The sequence below is a fragment of the Ixodes scapularis genome, unplaced genomic scaffold (genome assembly GCF_016920785.2).
Source record: "Ixodes scapularis isolate PalLabHiFi unplaced genomic scaffold, ASM1692078v2 PGA_scaffold0__279_contigs__length_252992795, whole genome shotgun sequence".
NCBI lineage: Eukaryota > Metazoa > Arthropoda > Arachnida > Ixodida > Ixodidae > Ixodes > Ixodes scapularis.
In genome coordinates, this window is record NW_024609835.1 from 158,050,067 (window position 1) to 158,070,086 (window position 20,020).

Consider the following 20,020-nt stretch of genomic DNA (forward strand, 5'->3'; position numbering starts at 1 on the left):
TGTCAGATTGCCGAACCCGAAAGTCCCCACGTGCAGGCCAAAAAGTCCCTCTGTGTCCCTACCCGAGTGTGCAAATGTCCCTATGGTTGTCCCTACAGGTGAAAAAAAAGCCGTATTTTATTTATTTTGCTTATTTGAGCGAGCCTGCCTTCTGCACCTCTCCGTGAGCGCGTTGCAAATGATTAGTTAGCTTTTCCCTTTTCTTTTTTTTTTTTTTTTTTTTTTTTTTTTTTTTTACAAACACGCGATTGAATTTTGTATTTAGGTCAAAGCTGGAGTTTTGGAATAATTCGCGGGTTCTAATTTTTGCGACGCGGTGGGATCTCAATATAGATTTCATTTTGTTTACATTTTACCGGAATCGTTCGCCCGATTTATTTTTTGCGAATTGTAAGCGGTTCGCGAAAATTAGGTCTTCGCGAAAATTAAGTCGTTTAGAGTATGTAAAAGGACAAAAAAAAAATAGAAGTCAATCCAGGTATTCAGTATAACAAAGAATTTTGTGTTTATTGCATAACATACCACAGTCACTAAAACTTGAATAGCATTTTTAAGAACAGTCACGTTATAAGGTCCCTTCGTTAACAAACATGCTTCTTTAACTATTTAATTATTTCGCCCTTATAGACAGTTCAGGAAGGCGAAGAGCATAACACTGTATAACAACAAAGCACAGATTGACGAGTATATAACCAGTAAAAGGGAAAAACGAAATGTCGGGAAACACCAATAAAAAAGTACATGACGGACATGATTATATTTACAGTTTATGCACGCATACACAAAGGATTAAAATGGCTTGCCAGTCGTAACACAATATAGCACCCTTTGGAAAAGCTGAGGACAATGATACGCGAAATAGTGTCGCCACCGTCTACAATAAAATTTGAAAGGTTGTTTCATGAGATGGGAGAATAAAGTTTTGATGACGAGTTGGTCTGCTTGCGTTACGCCTTATAAATTTCGCTGGTGAACAACTTCATGCGCTTCTTTTCCACCTTGAAATTAGTGCATGTCTCTGACCTTGCAGTCATGCCAGATTTCACGACAAGCACTGCGTTGATGCTGTCCGGAGCAAGGCGGTTTCTTTTCCTCGTCTTCACGTCTGTCAGTAGGGAAAATATTCTTTCCGTTTCAGCATTGGAGTGCGGCAGTGTTAGCACCAACTTTGCCAGGCAAGCGATGTTTTCGAATTCGGGCTTGCCTTCGAAGTTTTTTAGCTTGGACATTTCGCCCCAGAATGAAGCGGCGGGCTTTTCTCGCAGAAGTGCCTTCTCGGATTCAGTGAAAAAAGAAGGCAGCATTCGCCATTCCCCTTGCAGAGCATCGGCGCGTGGCAACAAGTGTGTGTAGCGCCTTTGCAGGACTGGCAGCACGGGCAGCTGTTTACGATCTTCGTAGCTCAATGCTGTGCTGGGTTGGACGAATTGTACCTCGTGGTAGAATGGTCCGGAAACTGGGAGCCTTTTCTTCACCTCGAAGACAGCCGTCTGGTAGAACTCCAGACACCGCAGCCTCAGGTGCTTGATATCCGAGCTCCCCCCTTCCATGCTTTGAAGAAGCTCTTGGCAGCTCTCTCCGAGATATACTTCCTCCAGCGGAAGAAGAGAACGCGGATCCATGGGGTTGAGCTTCTCGACATCTTGAATTGCTTCCGGTCGCATGAAATTTTGGCAGAGGCATCGAATGAGCCTCAGGCTTTCTTGCTGCATAACAGCGATGAGGTTCTCTTTGCTCTGAAACAGAGCGTTCATTTTGTTGAAAAATCCCAAGACGTAGGCCATGAACTTCAAATACGCCTCATTAATTGGGTTCATTTCGGCCAAGATCTGCCCTGCAGCTGCAACTCTGTCCTCTACAGACGCTTGCAAGAAAAGCAACTTCAATGTGTCCCATTCCTGAAGGACGCGCTCGACGCATTTTTGCAGTGCCAGCCACCGCGTTTCGCTGGGCCTTAGGATTCTATGCTTCTCTGTTTTAAGGTATTCCTGCAGATCAGCAAGCTGAGCTTGACGCTTGCAACTATGCCCGAAGTAACTCGCGACATTCTTCAGCAGATCTTCAAGATTCCGCGGTAGCTTCATTGCAGCTTTGCTGGCAGCGATGTGTAAAGAGTGGCAGATGCACCTGATGGTCACAAAGCTTCTGTCCGCGTTCGCGCGCAGTCGGGTCATCAAAGAGTTGTGTTCGCCGACCATCACGCTAGCGTTATCGCAAGCCAGTGCGATAATGTTTTTCATTGGAATCTCCTTGTGGTTTAAGCACTGCTCAACAGCAGTTGCGAGGGACTCTGCGGAGCAACTCGTGGCGTCGAGGGGAATAACTTCAAGCAGCTGCGTGATGACATCATCTACAGCATCGCAATAATAACGTACGACGCAGCAGAGGAGCTTTGTGCTCGAGACATCCGTGCCCTCATCGACGAAAAGAGAAAACCGCGTTTCTCTTAGTATGGCGGAAAGGCTCTGCACTTCTGCCTTTGCTAGCACATTTTTTACAATTGATGTGCATTTCGTCTTGTGAAGTCTCACCTGTTCTGCGATTTTAGAATCAGGAAACACCGTTTTCACGAGCTCGCCCATGTGGTCCATCGCTTTGAATGACAGGGAGTGTTCCGTGATAAACGCAGAAAGCTTGATCTCTGCCATCTTCACCTTGTCATCCATGGAGTCTTTTGGCTTTTTCTGGATGAACCCTGTTAGGAGGTGTTGTTTCTGGAGGCCTAACATGGCTTTCTTGTGGCCTTGCCTTTCAGCGTGCTTTTTAAGCTCGCTACTGCCAGCGACCATACTAGCGCTGCAAACTTTGCAGAACGCCCTGAACGGATCCCCAGGGACTGCAGCCAACCAGCCCTGAAATTCCGGCTGCTCAATCCATGCATCACGAAATCTTTGCTTTCTTGACTTCGATGTTGACGAGGAACCCTCACCCGGATCCATCATGTTGAGGAGTCAGTGGAGCAATTGATGCCGGTAGATATTTCCCAAGAGATGGTTAGGAACAAATCTAGAAAGAACAAATATTTGAAAAGTTTAACGTCTTGCTAATCAATGTGACATACGTTTAACGTTCCCCTTTCCGCATGGCCGGATTTAGAACCCTGGGCTAATTGGCTGCTTACGAGGCCCCTAATAATGGTGATAATACCGACTATGATAAAGATGGTGGATGGTGGTAACAACAGTGACGGCATCATGTATATTTCACGACCTTATATGATATACAAATATCGTTCATTTTATGATACATCTTAGAAGGCTTTTTTTTATCGGTAGACTTGATGATCAGAAAATTGGTGTTTCACTGGGTGAAAATGAAGCAGATGCGACTGTGCATTAAAGGCTGTTTTGTAAATACTCAATCAACCACTATGAGGTACAAAACGCAACAGCAATGAACAATTGGGGGATATGTTAAGAAGTGTCGCGCACATTGAGGAGGGCCTCGTAAACCTCCGTTGAAAAGTTGAAAATGATGACTGCGTGTTCCTATGGACTTGTTTTACCAGGTTTACAACCTTATTTACGCAGTAAGTGTCTCTGCCGCCTTGCATAAATTCATCATGATGCTACAGAGATGGCACAGATGACCGCCTTCATTTCGAGTGGCATAACTCCATGGGCACAAATTGCATTCGACAGTAACCGAAAGAATACCCGCAAAATTCCCATTACAAAGAAGAAAAATTTTGTTGCCCCTAAATACATGCTTCGCGAGTCGCAACTAGAAAACTGTCCTGAAAATAGAACGTTTACACTCTAAAAAAAAAGGTGTCGTCTTACACCCTTTTGTCCCATATGATGCACCCCAAAACCTCAGTTCGATGTACAGCGCATTAGAGTCGAACAAACGGCCCCAACTTTTACGAGGGGCTTGATAACGCTGCGATATAACTTATGAAATAGCTAAAGTATGTGTCAAAGATCACAGAGAGAAAACACTGAGGTTTTGCAGCCAGACCGAAAAAACACCGTTTTTTTTTTTTGTAGTCAGTAGCACGTACATTGGTATTGTAGTACCACACATTGGTAAGTCGTAGCACACGGCTATCAAGCCTCTCGTGAAAGTTAGTGCCGTCAGATCGACGTCAGTGCGCTGTACATTGAAGTTTTGGGGTGTATTATATGAGACAAAGGGGGTAAGGGCTACAGCCTTTTTTTTTTAGAGTGTATATTACAGTGATTGGAGGTTGTCTAACTAGCCTTTAATTGCTTATTGACCTGACCAGTAAAGCAACACAAACATGCAAAGCAATCTTGGTGATTAAAGAAATGGTGAACCGAAATTTGGATTAAAAGAACAAAAAACAATGCAGGAGCTGTAGGCGGGACGCTACAATCCCTACAACACTACTCGTAAGGCGATATCTCGAACGGACGGCCGTATTTTTGGAAAAAGAGGTCGAGATTGAACCAGGCCGGCGAGGCGCGTGACATAAAGATATCTCGTTTCCTCCTCTCTTCGCTTCGATCCCTCAAGGCGGAGAAGACGCGAGGCCGTTCCCTCTCCTTCTCGGAGAAACAAGACGTGAACATACCTGTCAATCAAATGCGCTTCCTTTTTTTTTTTTTTAAATATGGCGATCCGCTCGGGATATCGCTGTGTGAGTGATGTTTTGGTGTTTGTAGCACACCGGTTGCACGCTTTTGTCGCGTGCTTTGTGGAATCCAGATTTCGGTTCAGTATTTAGGGCTCAAACCGCTTCACCCTCTTCTAATAACTGCAACTCTTGTGTTCCAAACTAAAAAAAAAATCTGCATTCAAAAAAATAAAATAAATATTTGAGACTGAATGTGATTATTTATCAATTAACCACTGTCATTCAGACATATTCACAGGCATTTCTCATGAAGATCGAGGATATATTTTTAAACTCCCCTCCTACGAAAATGTTTCAATTAGTTTTGGAAGTGGCCTTGTTTCTTCTAATTGCAGTAATTAAGAGCTTTTTTTAGCCATTTGGACGTATTACTCCAAGCTACGATAAATAAGACATACCTCAGAGGCTTGTAAAAGGTTGCAGCACTCGATGGCAGGAAAAGTGTTTTCTCGTACTGGCAGATTAGACACAGGCTGCAGAGCAGTTGCTTGTAGTCACTGCTTCTCAAAAACTTTTGGAGCACATCTCAAGAGCCAGCCCCTTGAAACGCCTGTTAGTGGTTAGGAAGGATGGCTTCGGGAGGTTCACCGATATTTATTTTTGCTTGTTTTGAAACTTGTCGTTTCGGAGGAAACTTTCCATAGAGAAGTACACTAAAAGACCAAAAATGAACAAAACATGATGTGTAGCGTATGTTGCTCGTGTAGCCTTCGGCAACCCTCGCTTGCCTTCCAACCCACCATTGTCCGTAAAACGCGTCGAGGGGCACCATAGCATGTACAATAGAGAACTCCGTGACCGTCCTTCCGTCTGGCTTCAATTAGAAGATACTTCAACGGGACCGCCAGCGTCGACAGCTTTGCTCCCTTCCACAAGGAGGATGGGAGGCAACACATTTTGTTGCTCTAGCACAGTCTTTTACAATGGGCTCACAAACACCAGCTCATCTACAGGGAAGAGAATTTTATGGCACCCCTCTTTTCACCAATACAAAAAAAAAAAAAAAGAACTGGGGAAAAGCGGGGAGGGGGGGGGGAGGGGGAGACGACGACACTGAAAGCGGCTTTCAGAGGTCTGAGTTGTTTTGAACTAAAACCAACTTGCCTTTTTTTAGGGCTGGGCAATTATCGATTTTGTAGATTAATCGATTAATGCTTTAATCGCGGCTAAAATTTTTAACCTAATCAGTAAAATTTGGACGAACCAAAATAAAGTAAAAATTAAACGCTTCCACCACGCATACGTGGACAAGCGAGTAAACCTGTATGAAGGCAAACTTTAGGTCAAATTTTAGCCTAAAGTAAACTGTACTGGCAAAAATTCTGGCTCCAGACAAGTACAGAAAATTACAGGTGTCCCTGCCACTTCAACGCTATTCGAGTGTCCTTTCAGCGCAGCAGAGACTATTGTGAACGATCAAAGAAGGCTGCTCCTGCTGGAGAATATCAAATAAGCTCTTTTGCCGCATGCAGCTGAACTAATAATCTGCGAGTGGGAGTGTCTGAGTTGTTCTTTAGTATACATATCGAGACCGATTCATAATCCAAGTTGTATATTGCGCCTTTTATCACATATTCAGCGAAGGGAAACAAAATATATTAATCTCAAATTTTGTAATGTTATGCATAAAAATAAACGAGACCGATTAATTAATCGATTAAAGGGTGCCGATTAATCGAGTGAAACCTTCTAATCAATGCCCAGCCCTACATTTTTTTTTTTTTTTTAATTTCCGGGGTCAGCACGGAGCCCCCTGGCAGCCTGGGGCCCTCGGCTGCAGACCCCTTAGCCCGTACATTAATCTGGGCCCTGCCTTTGCAGGGCCCGACTTGCTCCCAAACCATTCTACAAGTGTGGATGACGGAGAATTTATTTTTGCCAGCTTTTTTAGTTTTTGCGGTAGTGACATATGTAACATACAAAAGACAACATTGATATAAAATGTCGAGAAAAATGACTTATCCGCTTTTATTCAGGGACGGTTCGCTCCACAATTCGTTGGTTGGCGCAATCTGATGCCAGAGGTATTCGCCCAGCTGAGCTCAACAACACATCGCACGAGGCAGATAAAATAAAGACGATAGGCTCAAACCAAGACAATAATCAAGACGACAGGCGACTTCGCCAGCCGGGCCCCTCAAAGAACGCTTCAGCCGAGGCCAACATTTGGACTACCGTAACTCGAGCGAGCACACGCGCCACTCGCCATCCCACCTCCCTCCCCCGCCCCACAAAAAAAAAAAAAAAAAAAAAAAAATCGAAGGTTGTCACACAAAGTCCCTACAAACTCCTCGAAAACTCAAAAACCGTCCCTACGTCCCTACAGCGTAAAAAAAACCGCGAATGTCCCTACGAGTAGGGACATGTCCCTACATCTGACAACACTGGTTTATTCGGCGCGGTGATCAATGTTGCCTGCCGAGCCAGGCGGCCGCAGACGGGCGGGCTGGAGGGGGCGCTACATACTTGTTACACTTAAGGTCCCTCTATACACCTTTCCAAAAAACACTCGACCCCAGGGGCAACAAACCGTTTTCGAGCCCAGTCACTGAGTTTGAGGCTAGACTCTCACCGGCGTCCCTCCTAACCCTAACTGAGGGGACTGTGATTTCAATAGGCGCAGCCTGCGTAGGCGCAGTTTCAAACACTGCTGGCGGCGAAATTCTCGTCTTTTCCAGCTATATTTTGTGTTTCATGGTACATGTATTTTCCCGAGGACATTGAGAAAGCATTGTACCACATTTTAAAAAACAAAAAAAGCAAAAAACAAAACTGTAAACTATTTTTTGGGGGTACGCGCGCGACAGAACGAATGCGACTGGAATGTATAGTTCTAGTTTTTTTGTTTTTTTTCTTACGATGAGTTTTGACGGCACCGCGGGATTCGCCGCTTGTGAAACGACAAAGCGCTTTACTGTCAAAAATAAATTACTACAGAAGAGGGCCGAAAGGCATGCATTTTTCACGCCCACAAATAACGTGTTTACCGATGGACAGGACACGGACATACAATTGAGGAAGTGTTAACATTCGAACAATATATCGTACGTACCACACGATGCAGCGTTATCCGAAAAGAATTTATTTGAGAAAGATCTCAAATAACACAATCACAGTCGACGACAGTCATATCTTGACGATCGGACGGAATCCGAGATGACTTCGTTTTGGGGCACGTCTTGCGGAGAGCTTCCTTTTTTCACAACCGCACCAAGGCAAAGAAACAAACGCGACTGACCCGTTTCTCACCCCAACCCGGACAACTATTTTTGGAGATGACTGAGGATTCTACGCGGATTATCGCTGGGAGGGGGGAGAACAATGTTCGCAAAATCGCGTCGAGGGTCGTTCGACGTCCTTCACCTCCTTCGTTTCCCGTGAATGTCGAGCAGAAAAGCTTGAATAGCAGGCACTTACCAGCCTTATTTCTCACAATGGAAGATAACACAAAAAGGGTACGCAGCACGCATAAAAAAATAAATAAGTGGAAACTTTCAAGAGGTGCGAGAAAACGTCGATTGCAAAACCGCAAAAACGTAGGTAGAGAACCGCGCTGAGCGGGTCTTCACAGTCCCAGAGAGTGGCAGAAAATTTCTAGCTGATAGAGGGCGCGAGAGTCGCACCAGCCGCATCAGCATCAGCAACATGGCGGCGGCCTAGGAGCGTTTTTTGGAAAGGTAGCGCCATCTCTCCTTCTCACCCTTTACGCTTCTCTCTTTCTCTCCTTTTGGCGCCGCGCGCGCCGCCTAGGGGGTACCAAGAAGGAGAACTAGCAGACGACGGCCGAGTCCTCTCTGCGCATTCAGAGCGCACAATCTTTCGCGTTGCGTATTTGAAAGTGCAGGTTTCTGATGCATTCTTACATTGCATAGTGCCAAGCAAGTGTTAAACACCAAGAAAGAATGAGTTAAACGTGACGGCAACGTTTTCAACCTTCGGATAAAGCTCACAGAACTGAGTACATAGAAAATAGAACACAGCTTTATTTCCACGAGTAACAATGCAGCGATATGGTTCTCACGATTGTTGTAAGCACCGTCATTGTCAGTGATTAAATACGTAAGAATGCCTTCATAATATTCGACCCCACATAATCGCGAAAATTTCTAGATCTTGCAGTCTTCCACGAGCTTAACGACTACAAGCGCGAATTGCAATTGCTGCTGCCTCCGCGCTAAAAAGAGCTTGAAACGCTATAGCAATCATACCGTAGATAAACATGCATGAGCTACCAAGGACGCCGGACTATTGCGATCATTACTGGGTGTGTTCAGATAAGGACGGTCATGGTGGTGTCATGCCTATTTTTTGTTTTCAATCAAATTTTTATATGAGGTAGCAAAACCTGTCCACACAATGGTACAGACCTTACTTTTGCAAGATACTTCCTTGTATTCGTGAGAAAAATCGCATTCAAGAGAAGGTTGAAAAAACGATTTTTCCAACTGCGCGATGACGCAACTTTCAAAGCTGGAGGAATAAAGAATACAGCTTTCTGCACCGTCAAAATGTTCATGTTTAATTCAAGCATACTTTTCTGCCAGAATTAGTTAAAGTTAACTTATATGAGCATATATTTCAAGCAAAACAAAATGCCGAACTTGGCTTCTAGAACAAATCTTACATAATGATGCATTTTTCGGCGAATTTTTAAGTCGCTTTAAATTTATGTTCTAAAGCTGAAACTTTTTGTGTCGAGCGTTTCACGCTTTGTGAACTTTTAACAAATTAATTAGCGTTATACTGTTGAAAGTATTTTCTGCATTGCGCCCGAAAATTTCGTCAAAACCGAAAAAGTCAAAATTTTGCGATTTTTGAGCGGCAATTAAAAAAAATAATCATTCTCGATTTTCTTTAAATTTTACCCGATGGGACCTTGATGACCGGTAATTACAAATCTGCAAAGACATGTTGCATTATTTTGTTTTAAAACAATAAAATAAACGTGTAACCAGGTCGTGGTCGCATCAAATACAGCTGTGGCGTTTCCGTCTTAACGACTAGTGGTACACGAGCGACGCATGCCACAGTATCCGTACTTGGTCATATTACTGCCCAGGCGTCATGAAGCACTATAAAAATAGCACGCGAACTTGGTTTCATTGCTGATATGGCTGCTATTGCCAATGAAAACTGAACGTTGCTACGCGTATACGATTCTTATTAGGGTGTTATACTTGGCTGGTTAGATGTTCACTGTGCTGCCATTTAAAGTTAGTGTTTTAAGATTAGTACCTGACCGACAAAATAATTTGATTCGTGTTTATAGGCCCCACTCGAAAGCTTGCTGACAAAATAGTTTAATTCATTTCTCTAGGCATCACTTAAACGAGCGACATTGCGGAAACTTCTTCCTTGACCGATGGCGCGCATGGTTAGGGCGGAACGAAAACAGTGTATGTCTCGAAAAATATAGGCGAATGGGAAATCAAGGTTGAGTTAGGGGAGATTTAGGTAGCGTAAGCGGTTGAATGTCCGAGGCAACAGCCAAGTGTGCGCTCGGGTGATATTCAAGTCGCTCCAACAGGATCTCCTGCGACACCTCATGCGCGATGAGAAAAGTCATGATCTGTGACTGGGTTGAGGAGGGCAAGAGGGTTATCGATCTGGGGAAATATTTTTATAAAATTTCAAGAGAGTCATATAGTGCAAAAACCTGCAGGTGTTTATTTTCAATTAGAACACTCTTTGTGAGAATCAGCCAGCGCCGCCACCAAGTGCCGTAAGCCGTCACACGCGCACAGGTTCGTGGTTCACTATAGACAGAAAAGGAAGAAAAATTTGCTGACGAGATGACCGGCCTACACCGCGGTGAGGCCTTGCCAATAACGAGAACGTAACACAAGTTTTTAAACAACGGGAGTTCAATTAAAGCGATCATTTAATTAGAAAGATTAATAATATAATGGGGTTCACAAGTATCGAAGCGTGGAAATAAATAGTATTAGCACTTTACCCAGCCGGTGCGCGGGCGGAAAAATACAAATTTACCTAGCAAATACACAGAAGGAAAACAATTACTAGACAATTGAAAGCTGAACTTCTAAAATCCTGAATTACTACCAACCAGATTGCAATACTGAGGAGCTAGCGGGTGAAGGGAGTGTCTAATCTGTCATTGTCCGGGAGTGTCGGCATTAATTTAGTAGGTTCTTGAAAACCCGAAAAATAGGCCCAATTATCTGTTACAGTACCCACAAAAAATCGGCGGGGAACGTGCCCAACCGCATACCCTCTTTCCTTTTCTTTTTTTCACAACTGACTTTTTGGGGGCTCTTTCCCAGCTTCCTCCTCACCCCCTCCTCTTCTCTCTCTCTATCCCTTCTCTCCTTCCCTCTTTTCTCCTCTTCCTCCTTCTTTCCTCCTCCTCCTCGAGCCTTCTGTGACGCCAGACGAATCTGTAACGGCATCGGTACCTTCCCTTGCATTGTCTGAGGGGGTGGTACCGGTGGATTCTACGGTGGGCTAGTGGGCAGCTCGATGAAGCCAACCAAACACTCTCACACACACACACTTGCGAAGGCTTCCCCAGCACAGACCTGGCCAACCACCGTCGCTTTTTTCGGGCTCGATCCGCTTTTCGTAGATCGAATCTCATGACTCCAAGTTCAGAGCAGACTTTGTGTTCACACAGGTTGCATTTCGTACGAGACGAAAAGAGCGTAATTGGAAGCGCGATATATCAAACCAGCTGCAGGGAAGCCTTCCAACCGTTTGTCCCGCGGGGTCTTGTTTATATTGAAGGGCATAGGAATTTGAAAAACTGTGGTATACGCCTGGGTCGGTCTCCGGGAAATTTGACGAGAGGAGTCTCTAATATATCCGGGCGCAGCCAGATTTGGTGAAATAAGTAACCTACTAGAACACGTTCAGGGGACTCAGGACTTCTTCCACTCAAAGTCCGCGCTGCGTGCCACGTACAAGAAATTCTCCTGATCTTTCATATTTTCACATGTGAAGCGACTGGATTCTAGGCACCCTCTTGGCGTCCTTCTACTCCAGTTCTTTTCGCTCTCTAAATGCCTCAAGCTCGCCATCCACGTAGAGCAAAAAGTCCGTGCACTTCTTTCACTTGTCCTTTGTTAAATCTTTTGCGCTGTTTTCACGTTTGACGATGTTAAACCAACTAGCCCAACTTACCGCCTTGTTGAGCAAAAAGACGTTTTTCATTCCCCCCCCCCCCCCCCCCCTTCCTGTGCCCGTACAAACCCACTCGCACCTTGTATGGCGTCAGTGGCAGGCAGGCGTCTGCAAATTTTGCAGGGTGGCTTGGTGTTTTACAAGTCCCCCTTCCCCGTTGCATGCATTCTTGCTTTTCCTGCTCCCGAAAAGATCCACTTCGTCGTCTAGAGCTCACTGTACTGCAACTCGTGGAATTGGTACCGGTTCTTAAAATGAGCGACCGCTCCATTGTTAACGTAAGTGAGGCGAGAGTAGATTGATGCGTTGTCCCCGAGGTGTGCCTTAATTTTTGACAAGGCTAAGCATGCATGCGCCTTGTCATAAGTTAGATTGTCGCAAATAGCGGCATAGCTCCGCGCGTAAAGATGCTGCGTTGGACCATAGGCGGAAAATCCTCAATGTGCTCTGGAGCGGACACAACAACAGACCCATGCATCAAACATGTTTCGTACATTCGTGTACAGTCTGCTAGCACCGGCAAAACTCCAGGAATCCTCCCCCCTCCCCCCTCTTCCATTCTCTTTGCTTGTTCTTCCGTGGGGAGGGGTTGTTGTGGCACCACACGAGGAATGACTTTGGTTATTCGTTTACTATAGCCGCAAGCCCGGCCGGTTATGTTACACCGCGCAGGGACGCCGCCGGTGTCACGTATCACCGCCACGAGTCGATGAAGTGCGATCGCCTTTGCGCGTCGCGTGCGGGTGTAACCTCCGGCCTCCTTTTCTGCCGTAAGGGGTGGGGGTTCGGGCTATTACTTATTTTTTGGCAAGTCTGCCTCAAGAAACACTTGTTTTCCTCCGGCGCCGTCTTCAATTATGCTCCGGCTTGGAGTCCAGTTACGCCATACGTGACAATGCCACAATCTACCAACGGCTTAACCTTCCGTTCACGCCACACCCTCCATCGGCCGGGCCAAAAGCTCCTGTAACATCGCTCAAACCTGGCGGTGCCTAGAACGACGAAGCAAATTATTTTGTCAGCCAAGTACTGATATTAAATAACTAATTTGAAAATGTAGCAAGATGAGCATCTAACCAGCCAAGTAGAACACACTAATAAGGATCGAATTCGCCGTAAAGCTCAGTATTCATTGGCAATACCAGCCACATCAACAATGAAAATAAGTTCACGTGTTATTTTTAGAGTGCTTCATGGCACCTAGGCATTAATATGACCAAGTACAAATACTGTGGCATGCGTCGCTCGTGAACCACTAATCGTTAAGACGGAAACGCCACAGCTGTAATTGATGCGACCACGACCTGGTTACACCTTTATTTTATTGTTTTAAAACAAAATAATGCAACATGTCTTTGCAGATTTGTAATTACCGGTCGTCAAGGTCCCATCGGGTAAAATTTAAAGAAAATCGAGAATGATTATTTTTTTTTAATTGCCGCTCAAAAATCGCAAAATTTTGACTTTTTCGGTTTGGACGAAATTTTCGGGCGCAATGCAGAAAACACTTTCAACAGTATAACGCTAATTAATTTGTTAAAAGTTCACAAAGCATGAAACACTCGACACAAAAAGTTTCAGCTTTAGAACATAAATTTAAAGCGACTTAAAAATTCGCCGAAAAATGCCTCATTATGTAAGATTTGTTCCAGAAGCCAAGTTTGACATTTTATTACGCTTGAAATATATGCTCAAATAAGATAACTTTAACGAATTCTGGCAGAAAAGTATTGTTGCATTAAACGTAAAATTTTTTACGGTGTAGAAAGCTGTATTCTTTATTCCTCCGGCCTTCAAAGTTGCGTCATCGCGCAGTTGGGGAAATCGTTTTTTCAACCTCCTCTCGAATTTGATTTTTCTCACGAATACTATGAAGTATCTTGCAAAACCAAGGTTTGTTCCGTTGTGTGGAATGGTTTCGCTACTTCATATAAAAATTTGATTGAAAACAAGAAATAGGCATGACACCACCATGACCGTCCTTATCTGAACACACCCTACTGTCGATCTGGTTTCGACCGGGGCCTTACGAAATTCGGGTGACTGCATGTATAGCAGGGCTAGTTTGTCTCTCGTCGCTCTTCATATTCGTTTCCCTTTTTTACCACAGACTACCATAGCCAAGACAGCAGTGAATGGAAGCACTTATACACATGCTCAGATATACTTTTTACAACAAAGACAATAGATATCTAACAGGCAAAACATAAAATTATAAAAAAGGTCTCACACTAGCCAGTTTTAACAACAAAGACAGTACACAGAAGTATTATTACAAAAAAGCCTCATCTGAAATTTATGTATACAACACTAATATATACGGCAACTCATTACAAAAATGTGAACCCATTTGGCCGACCCGAAAACGCCGCTTCGCGGCGTCCGACTATTCGCTAAAGTGTCAGTCGGTGAAACGCGGACGTTCGCTAAAACGTCATTCGATCAAGTGAGTGCCTCCCGTCCTTCCCCGGCCGTCCGACAACGCGACGACGGACGTCTGACAACGTGGCGAAATGCGAAACGGACGTCCAGCTACAAAAAGAAACGAAAAGCTACAAGACCAACGACAACAGCAAAACTGGCCCGAACGTCTAAGCAAGTCCGGATCTGTCCGACGCAACGCGAGTCCGGCGTAGCTTGCGGCGCAGCTGGCGACGGGACACACGAGACACGGGAGAATTTGCTGGCTGGATCCTTCATGGCTGCCAAAGGGGCGGAGCGCTAGGAGAAGGTCACGTGCCACACACCGGCCTACCGCTGAGCTCGGCGGCGTGATCAAAGGTTGTCGCTACTTTTCCAGTATAGAGGGACTTTAGTTACACTTTCGCAACAAGAAAGGGGGACATCTTGGAGAGTGGTGTATTGTCTTCAGAGTGAATAACCAAAAATTTGGGGAATGTAGGGGGAGATGAGGTCATGTCCTTCAGAGGGACTTCGGTGCGGACCCTTTTCAGGGCCCGATCAGAGGGAGGTTTTACTTTAGAACCCATGAGAGATGGGAGGAGATTCAGTGCCCGGGTGCACCGCCCACCACGGAGCCCAACAAGGGGGTAGGTAATGTGCCATAGCAAGAAGGGCTTGGCTCACACAATTACTCTACTAGTGCTGCCCGGGCACTATACCCTAGTGTGGTTGCAGGGACAGGACCTGTTTCCACTCAAGGTTGGCCCTTGCCACCTAAGAGGGTGAAAAAGGAAGGAAGAGAGTGTAGAAGAAAAAGAGAAAGAGGTGGGAGAAAAAGTGAAAGAAGGAAGAAGAGGGTAGAAGAGACGACTGACTGAATCATCCTGGTCGGGCCAAGCCAGGACACCCGTCTACGAGAAGCAGGGGTCGAAGCGGTGTATTGCTTCGCCCGGAGGGCCCCGAAGGGTCCAAACATACCCCGGGCTTAGCTCAACCCACCAGGGTCCCCTTTTCCCTGGACACGGGTTAAGCCACGCACAGCTGGACGTGAGTGGGCGAACCCACATGGCTCGGGGTTCGTAGTTACGCCACTCACCAAGCACCTATTAAAGTAGGTGTCCCCTGCGTGCGGGTATGGTGGCCCACGTGGCTGGGGTCCGTGGTGACGCTACTCACCAAGCACCTAGTACACAAGGTGCAGGCGCCCCCTGCAAGGCTCGGGGTACGTGGAGACGCCACTCCAAACACCTGCTTTCACAGGCGCCCCCTGCGGGGATTGGGTTAGTTCATTTCAGCTTACGACAGTGGCGCTGCGAGTGCACCCGACGGTCCCCACTTCCAGGACACCAGTACCATGAGAGTGCTGCAGGACGCCCTCTGTTTGGTTTATTTCGTTCCGCCGCTAACTAAACGGTAGCAATGACTGAAGACGAGAACGTCCCGTTCTCATTTCCACCGGACGCTTGGGTCGAAAGGCCTCCGTCGTGCGTGAAATTCTCGCAAGACGAAGTATGGCGGTACATGCAAACCAAGCCAAACACGCTGCTTCAGGCCCATCGCGGTTGAGCTCCCAAGAAGGGAGACTACGTACGCAACGTTCGATGGAACTTGTCGGATGATTCTCGAACGTGCCTCGTCCGATGCGTGCGCCTGCCTTCCATGAAGAAGGCACCGTATACTGTCTTCGTGTGGTTTACCAGGAACGCTCGCACCGTCACAGGCGGCATTTACAGTTGTGTTGCTGGGTGAGCAATACCCCGTTACGTTTCTGAATGATTTATGTCAGGGGCGGCCAAGCTGCGGCTCGCGAGCCGCATGCGGTTCTTCAAGTGTTAAAGTGCGGCTCGCAGTTCCCTCCCCTCCTCCTCCTCCTCCTCCTCCTCCTCCTCCTCCTCCTCCTCCTCCCCCCCCCCCTCACCCTTCCGGTCACACGAGCACTTCCCCAAAAACAGAAATGGAACGTGTTTTAAATCGGGAAACAGGTTGCGGTTTGGTAGTCTCGTGTTACTGCTATCTTACGTACAGATGAACTGCTTTTTGACTCGGACAGATTGAAAGTAGTTCGAGCTTCGTTTATTGCGCTAAACAAAACTCTGCCCCCCCCCCCCCCCCCCCCCCCCCCCGCGGCTCTTGGAAGTTTCGTGGTTTCGTTTGCGGCTCTCAGGCCGGGTCAGCCAGGCCACACCTGATTTATGTCTATGTAGTCCCGCACCACGTGAGAGAGCACGAGCGCTTTGGTTTAGTGCTCCAGTGCCCGTATCAAACGTGTGCCACAGCACTAAATAACGTTCTTACCGAACGTTTTATTGTGTGATCGATACTACTACTATTTCCAGATTAGTTACTCGTTTTCGTAAACATCTACACACAGCTTGTAGAAGTCTCTTTGCTTTCACTTCTCGTGCACGCTGCTGATAGCGCCCCATTAGCATAGCAATTTATCTAGTCATTAGAGGTTCAATTAGGATGTCCTTTCCTAGGAAAAGCGGGAGCTGCCAGCACGTCGTAGCACTACTTCTCTATGCAGAGGAGAGCTGCAATACAACCACGACAACCTCTTACACCGACGTTCCCTGTTCTTGGCTTGTTCCAGCTCAAGGTGTGTATGGAAGAAATGCTTACATAAAATGTGTTGCACTTGCACATTACGTATGTCTGAGTACTACATCATTAACGGTGTACCATACGAAAAGTAGAAGATTGTTGATCTCACCGTCTCATTCATGATATGCCTTTCTACGTCATTAATTTTTAAGTCAACTATGGCCATTTTTAGTAAATAAACAGCCTCTCTGGTTCCGATTGATGGCTTCAGAAACACATACAATCAAACATTGTATAAGCCTGCAACCTCTCACATTCAGGTGTTATTTTGTATTCAATAACATGAAGCCACAAAGAGCTGTGTTGGCAAAGTGTTTGTCAACACATCTTGAAACCACATGGTACATGAATATTAGAAATGAGAGAAACTGGTAGAATTACTAATAAGTAATGCCTCCCCTCACCTCCCCTCACCTCCTCCCAATCTCCTATTTCTCTTCCTTTGCAGCCAAGAAGCCCGCAGCTTCTTGGTATTACCTTCTGCAAGTTCCTCATCAACAAGCGGACTCATCAGAAGAAAAGGCGTTCATATGACCCTTGTCGAAAGAGTGCCTGAGAAAGAGGAGGCTGGCTAACATAAGACCCAATCTTCTTTGCCTGAGGTACGGCAACGTCATGCCAGTGAAACAAGCGAGGCACACAAGAGTGATCCCTCAAATCGATGACGAACAGGATCTGTGGAGCCGGGGGGCCCGGAAAATTGCACAGCACCACATGCAGACACTGCCACAACTGATTGCCGAAAAGAGGGCTGACATTCTAACCTCAACGATCGGTCAAGCCTGCAACCAAAGGTGGCACAGTGAGCGACTCGGGAAGATCATGGCACCACAGTTTTCTGCTGGGATTAAGTGCAGAGAGCCCGACTATCTTGTGAAACGGATCATGTATCCTAGCAAAAAAGCAAAGAGTGAGGCACTGCATTATGGAAGGATAAAGGAGCCCATTGCTCTTGCCGCTTACGTCGCAATCATGAACTGCAGGGACAACCCAGTACAGGTGTACGAGACTGGGCTATACGTCCATCCGCACTACAACTTCCTGGGAGCGTCGCCTGACAGGATCGTCGTCAAGAACGGCGAAGAAAGGCTTCTTGACGTGAAGTGTCCCATCCCAAAGATTGGGTTCACACCCAAGGAGGCCTGTGGTGACAAGAAGCTCTGCTGCGTGCTGATCGATGGAACCATGCAAATGAAGCGTGAGCACGTGTTCTACTACCAGGTGCAGGGACAAATGATGGTGGCCGGGCACATGTAGTGCGACTTTGTTTTCTGGAAAAATACCACTGACGCCAATTCGACGCACATTGAGACAGTCATCCTAGACGAGGAGTTTGATGGTAAGGAGCTGCTACCTGGCTCGCTGTATTTTGCCGAGCATGCAGTTACCCGAGATGATCACTAAGCGCATCCAGCGACACAAGGACCTGGCCAGGGGAAAGTATGTCTCCTTCAAGAAGTTTCGCAAGGGAGCCTACAGGGCGGAGGACGGTCCTGGCTTGAGGAAAACATTCAGGAAACTGAAGCGAAGTGGAGACTCTGGATGACCAAAACGCAAAACGGCTCTTGTGTGTGTCGGAATCTGTCGTGTCTTGACGAATACGCAAAAGAAAACCAGGTCTCAAAGCTAGCGCTCACATTTTATTGAAACTAACAGCCCCCTAATGTGCTGGCAAACAAGTATACAAGTTTGGTTGGGACAGGCTATCAAACATATTTACACTTCTTTCAACTGTTTATGCAACAAAAAATTGCACATGCCTGCTCAAGGCCAAGGTGTCCAAGTCAAATTTAGGGAACTTCCAACTCTGGCCATCAGTAACCTATTCCAACAAAGCACACATCTCCAGATAACTTCAGGCTTACATATAATCAACAATCACGTGTTAAAATACGGCTCTTTGTATACTGCACAACGGCGCTTTCTCACATTGTACTCAAACAGGATATTAACTAGCACATCCTTTCGAATACTTTTGTTTTTGCAACGAAAAAGAAACAACTAAGTGCCAAACAATCAAATTTCTAGAAAGTAGTTCAGCTGGTTCAGTTATTGTATATAGTCAATACAGGTGGATCATTGTTCTGGCTCTAGTATTCTTTAAAACTAGGGGCAAGAAATATTGTAACCATAAATACTTTGAGATACGCCAAAAGAGTATATTTGTAACAATGAGAGACCTGTAATAGCGAGCAAAATTTCGGAGAGGATAAAGCTGTTTGAGGTATGCCATGCGAGTCAACTACTTCTCCCGAGCACACAGATGCAAAGCGGTGAAGCTTTATGTGTGCGCAGAGCAGTCGTAGGAAGCTTGATGTGGCCAGACTGTCCGTTTATATTTAATTAGTTTGTTTTTATCCTCAGATATTTATTTTTCTTTAATACAAGGGTCAGCCTATATTCATAAATTATGTATGTTCTAGTAAATATGATAGCTAAAATCAGGAAAGTGCCACAAACAATGGGTCTAACTTGGTTGGATAGTAATGCGCAGAGCAGTCGTAGGAAGCTTGATGTGGCCAGACTGTCCGTTTATATTTAATTAGTTTGTTTTTATCCTCAGATATTTATTTTTCTTTAATACAAGGGTCAGCCTATATTCATAAATTATGTATGTTCTAGTAAATATGATAGCTAAAATCAGGAAAGTGCCACAAACAATGGGTCTAACTTGGTTGGATAGTAATGATGAAGTTATAATATAAGCAGCCAATTGATTGCCTCATGACATGACTAAAAAAGATGAATACATCATATCGGATGGGCCTGGTGCACAGTTGTGAAAAACTCGAAGCACGGTAGTTGTAGATCAAATTAATGTTTAAAGAGTGGTCGGACTGGCTTTGCTATGGCGACACTGGTCCACACTGTAGAGGAGCAATTTAGTGATTACACAATAACTACTAACACGGGGTCTTTAAAGAAATGCTGAACCGAAATTCGGATTTCACAAAATAAGGCCGCAGACGTGTTCAGCAGGACGCTACGAACCCCAAGGCATCACTCATACAGCAATATCTCGAACCGATGGCCGTGTTTTTGGACAGAAAGAGCGCAACTGAGAGGAGAATGCGATGTGGCCATTCTCCTGGAACGGTTCAGAATGAGAGAGAACGGCCGTCCTTCTCTCCTCCTTGGTTTGGTTCACCTCCTCGAGGGTACGAAGGGGAGAGGGAATGAGAATCTGAACATGCAAGTCGTGCAAGTGATCTGTTCTTTCGCAGAACTTTTCATTGCTTTACAGCATTTACACAGCGAAGTTTACATGTTTTG

The 20,020-nt window shown here is 45.6% G+C and overlaps 1 protein-coding gene and 1 pseudogene across 1 annotated transcript; one reads left to right on the top strand and one right to left on the bottom strand.

The window, feature by feature from the left end:
• Positions 1 to 947: 947 nt before the first annotated feature.
• LOC121837621 lies at positions 948 to 2,872 on the bottom strand. Its single transcript, XM_042293312.1, has 2 exons — positions 2,532 to 2,872; positions 948 to 1,736 (listed from the first exon to the last, which is right to left on the bottom strand). The coding sequence occupies exons 1-2, from the start codon at positions 2,787 to 2,789 to the stop codon at positions 948 to 950; spliced, it is 1,047 nt and encodes a 348-aa protein (XP_042149246.1). The 5' UTR covers positions 2,790 to 2,872.
• Positions 2,873 to 16,609: 13,737 nt separating this feature from the next.
• On the top strand, positions 16,610 to 18,293 carry LOC120840238 (annotated as a pseudogene).
• Positions 18,294 to 20,020: the final 1,727 nt, after the last annotated feature.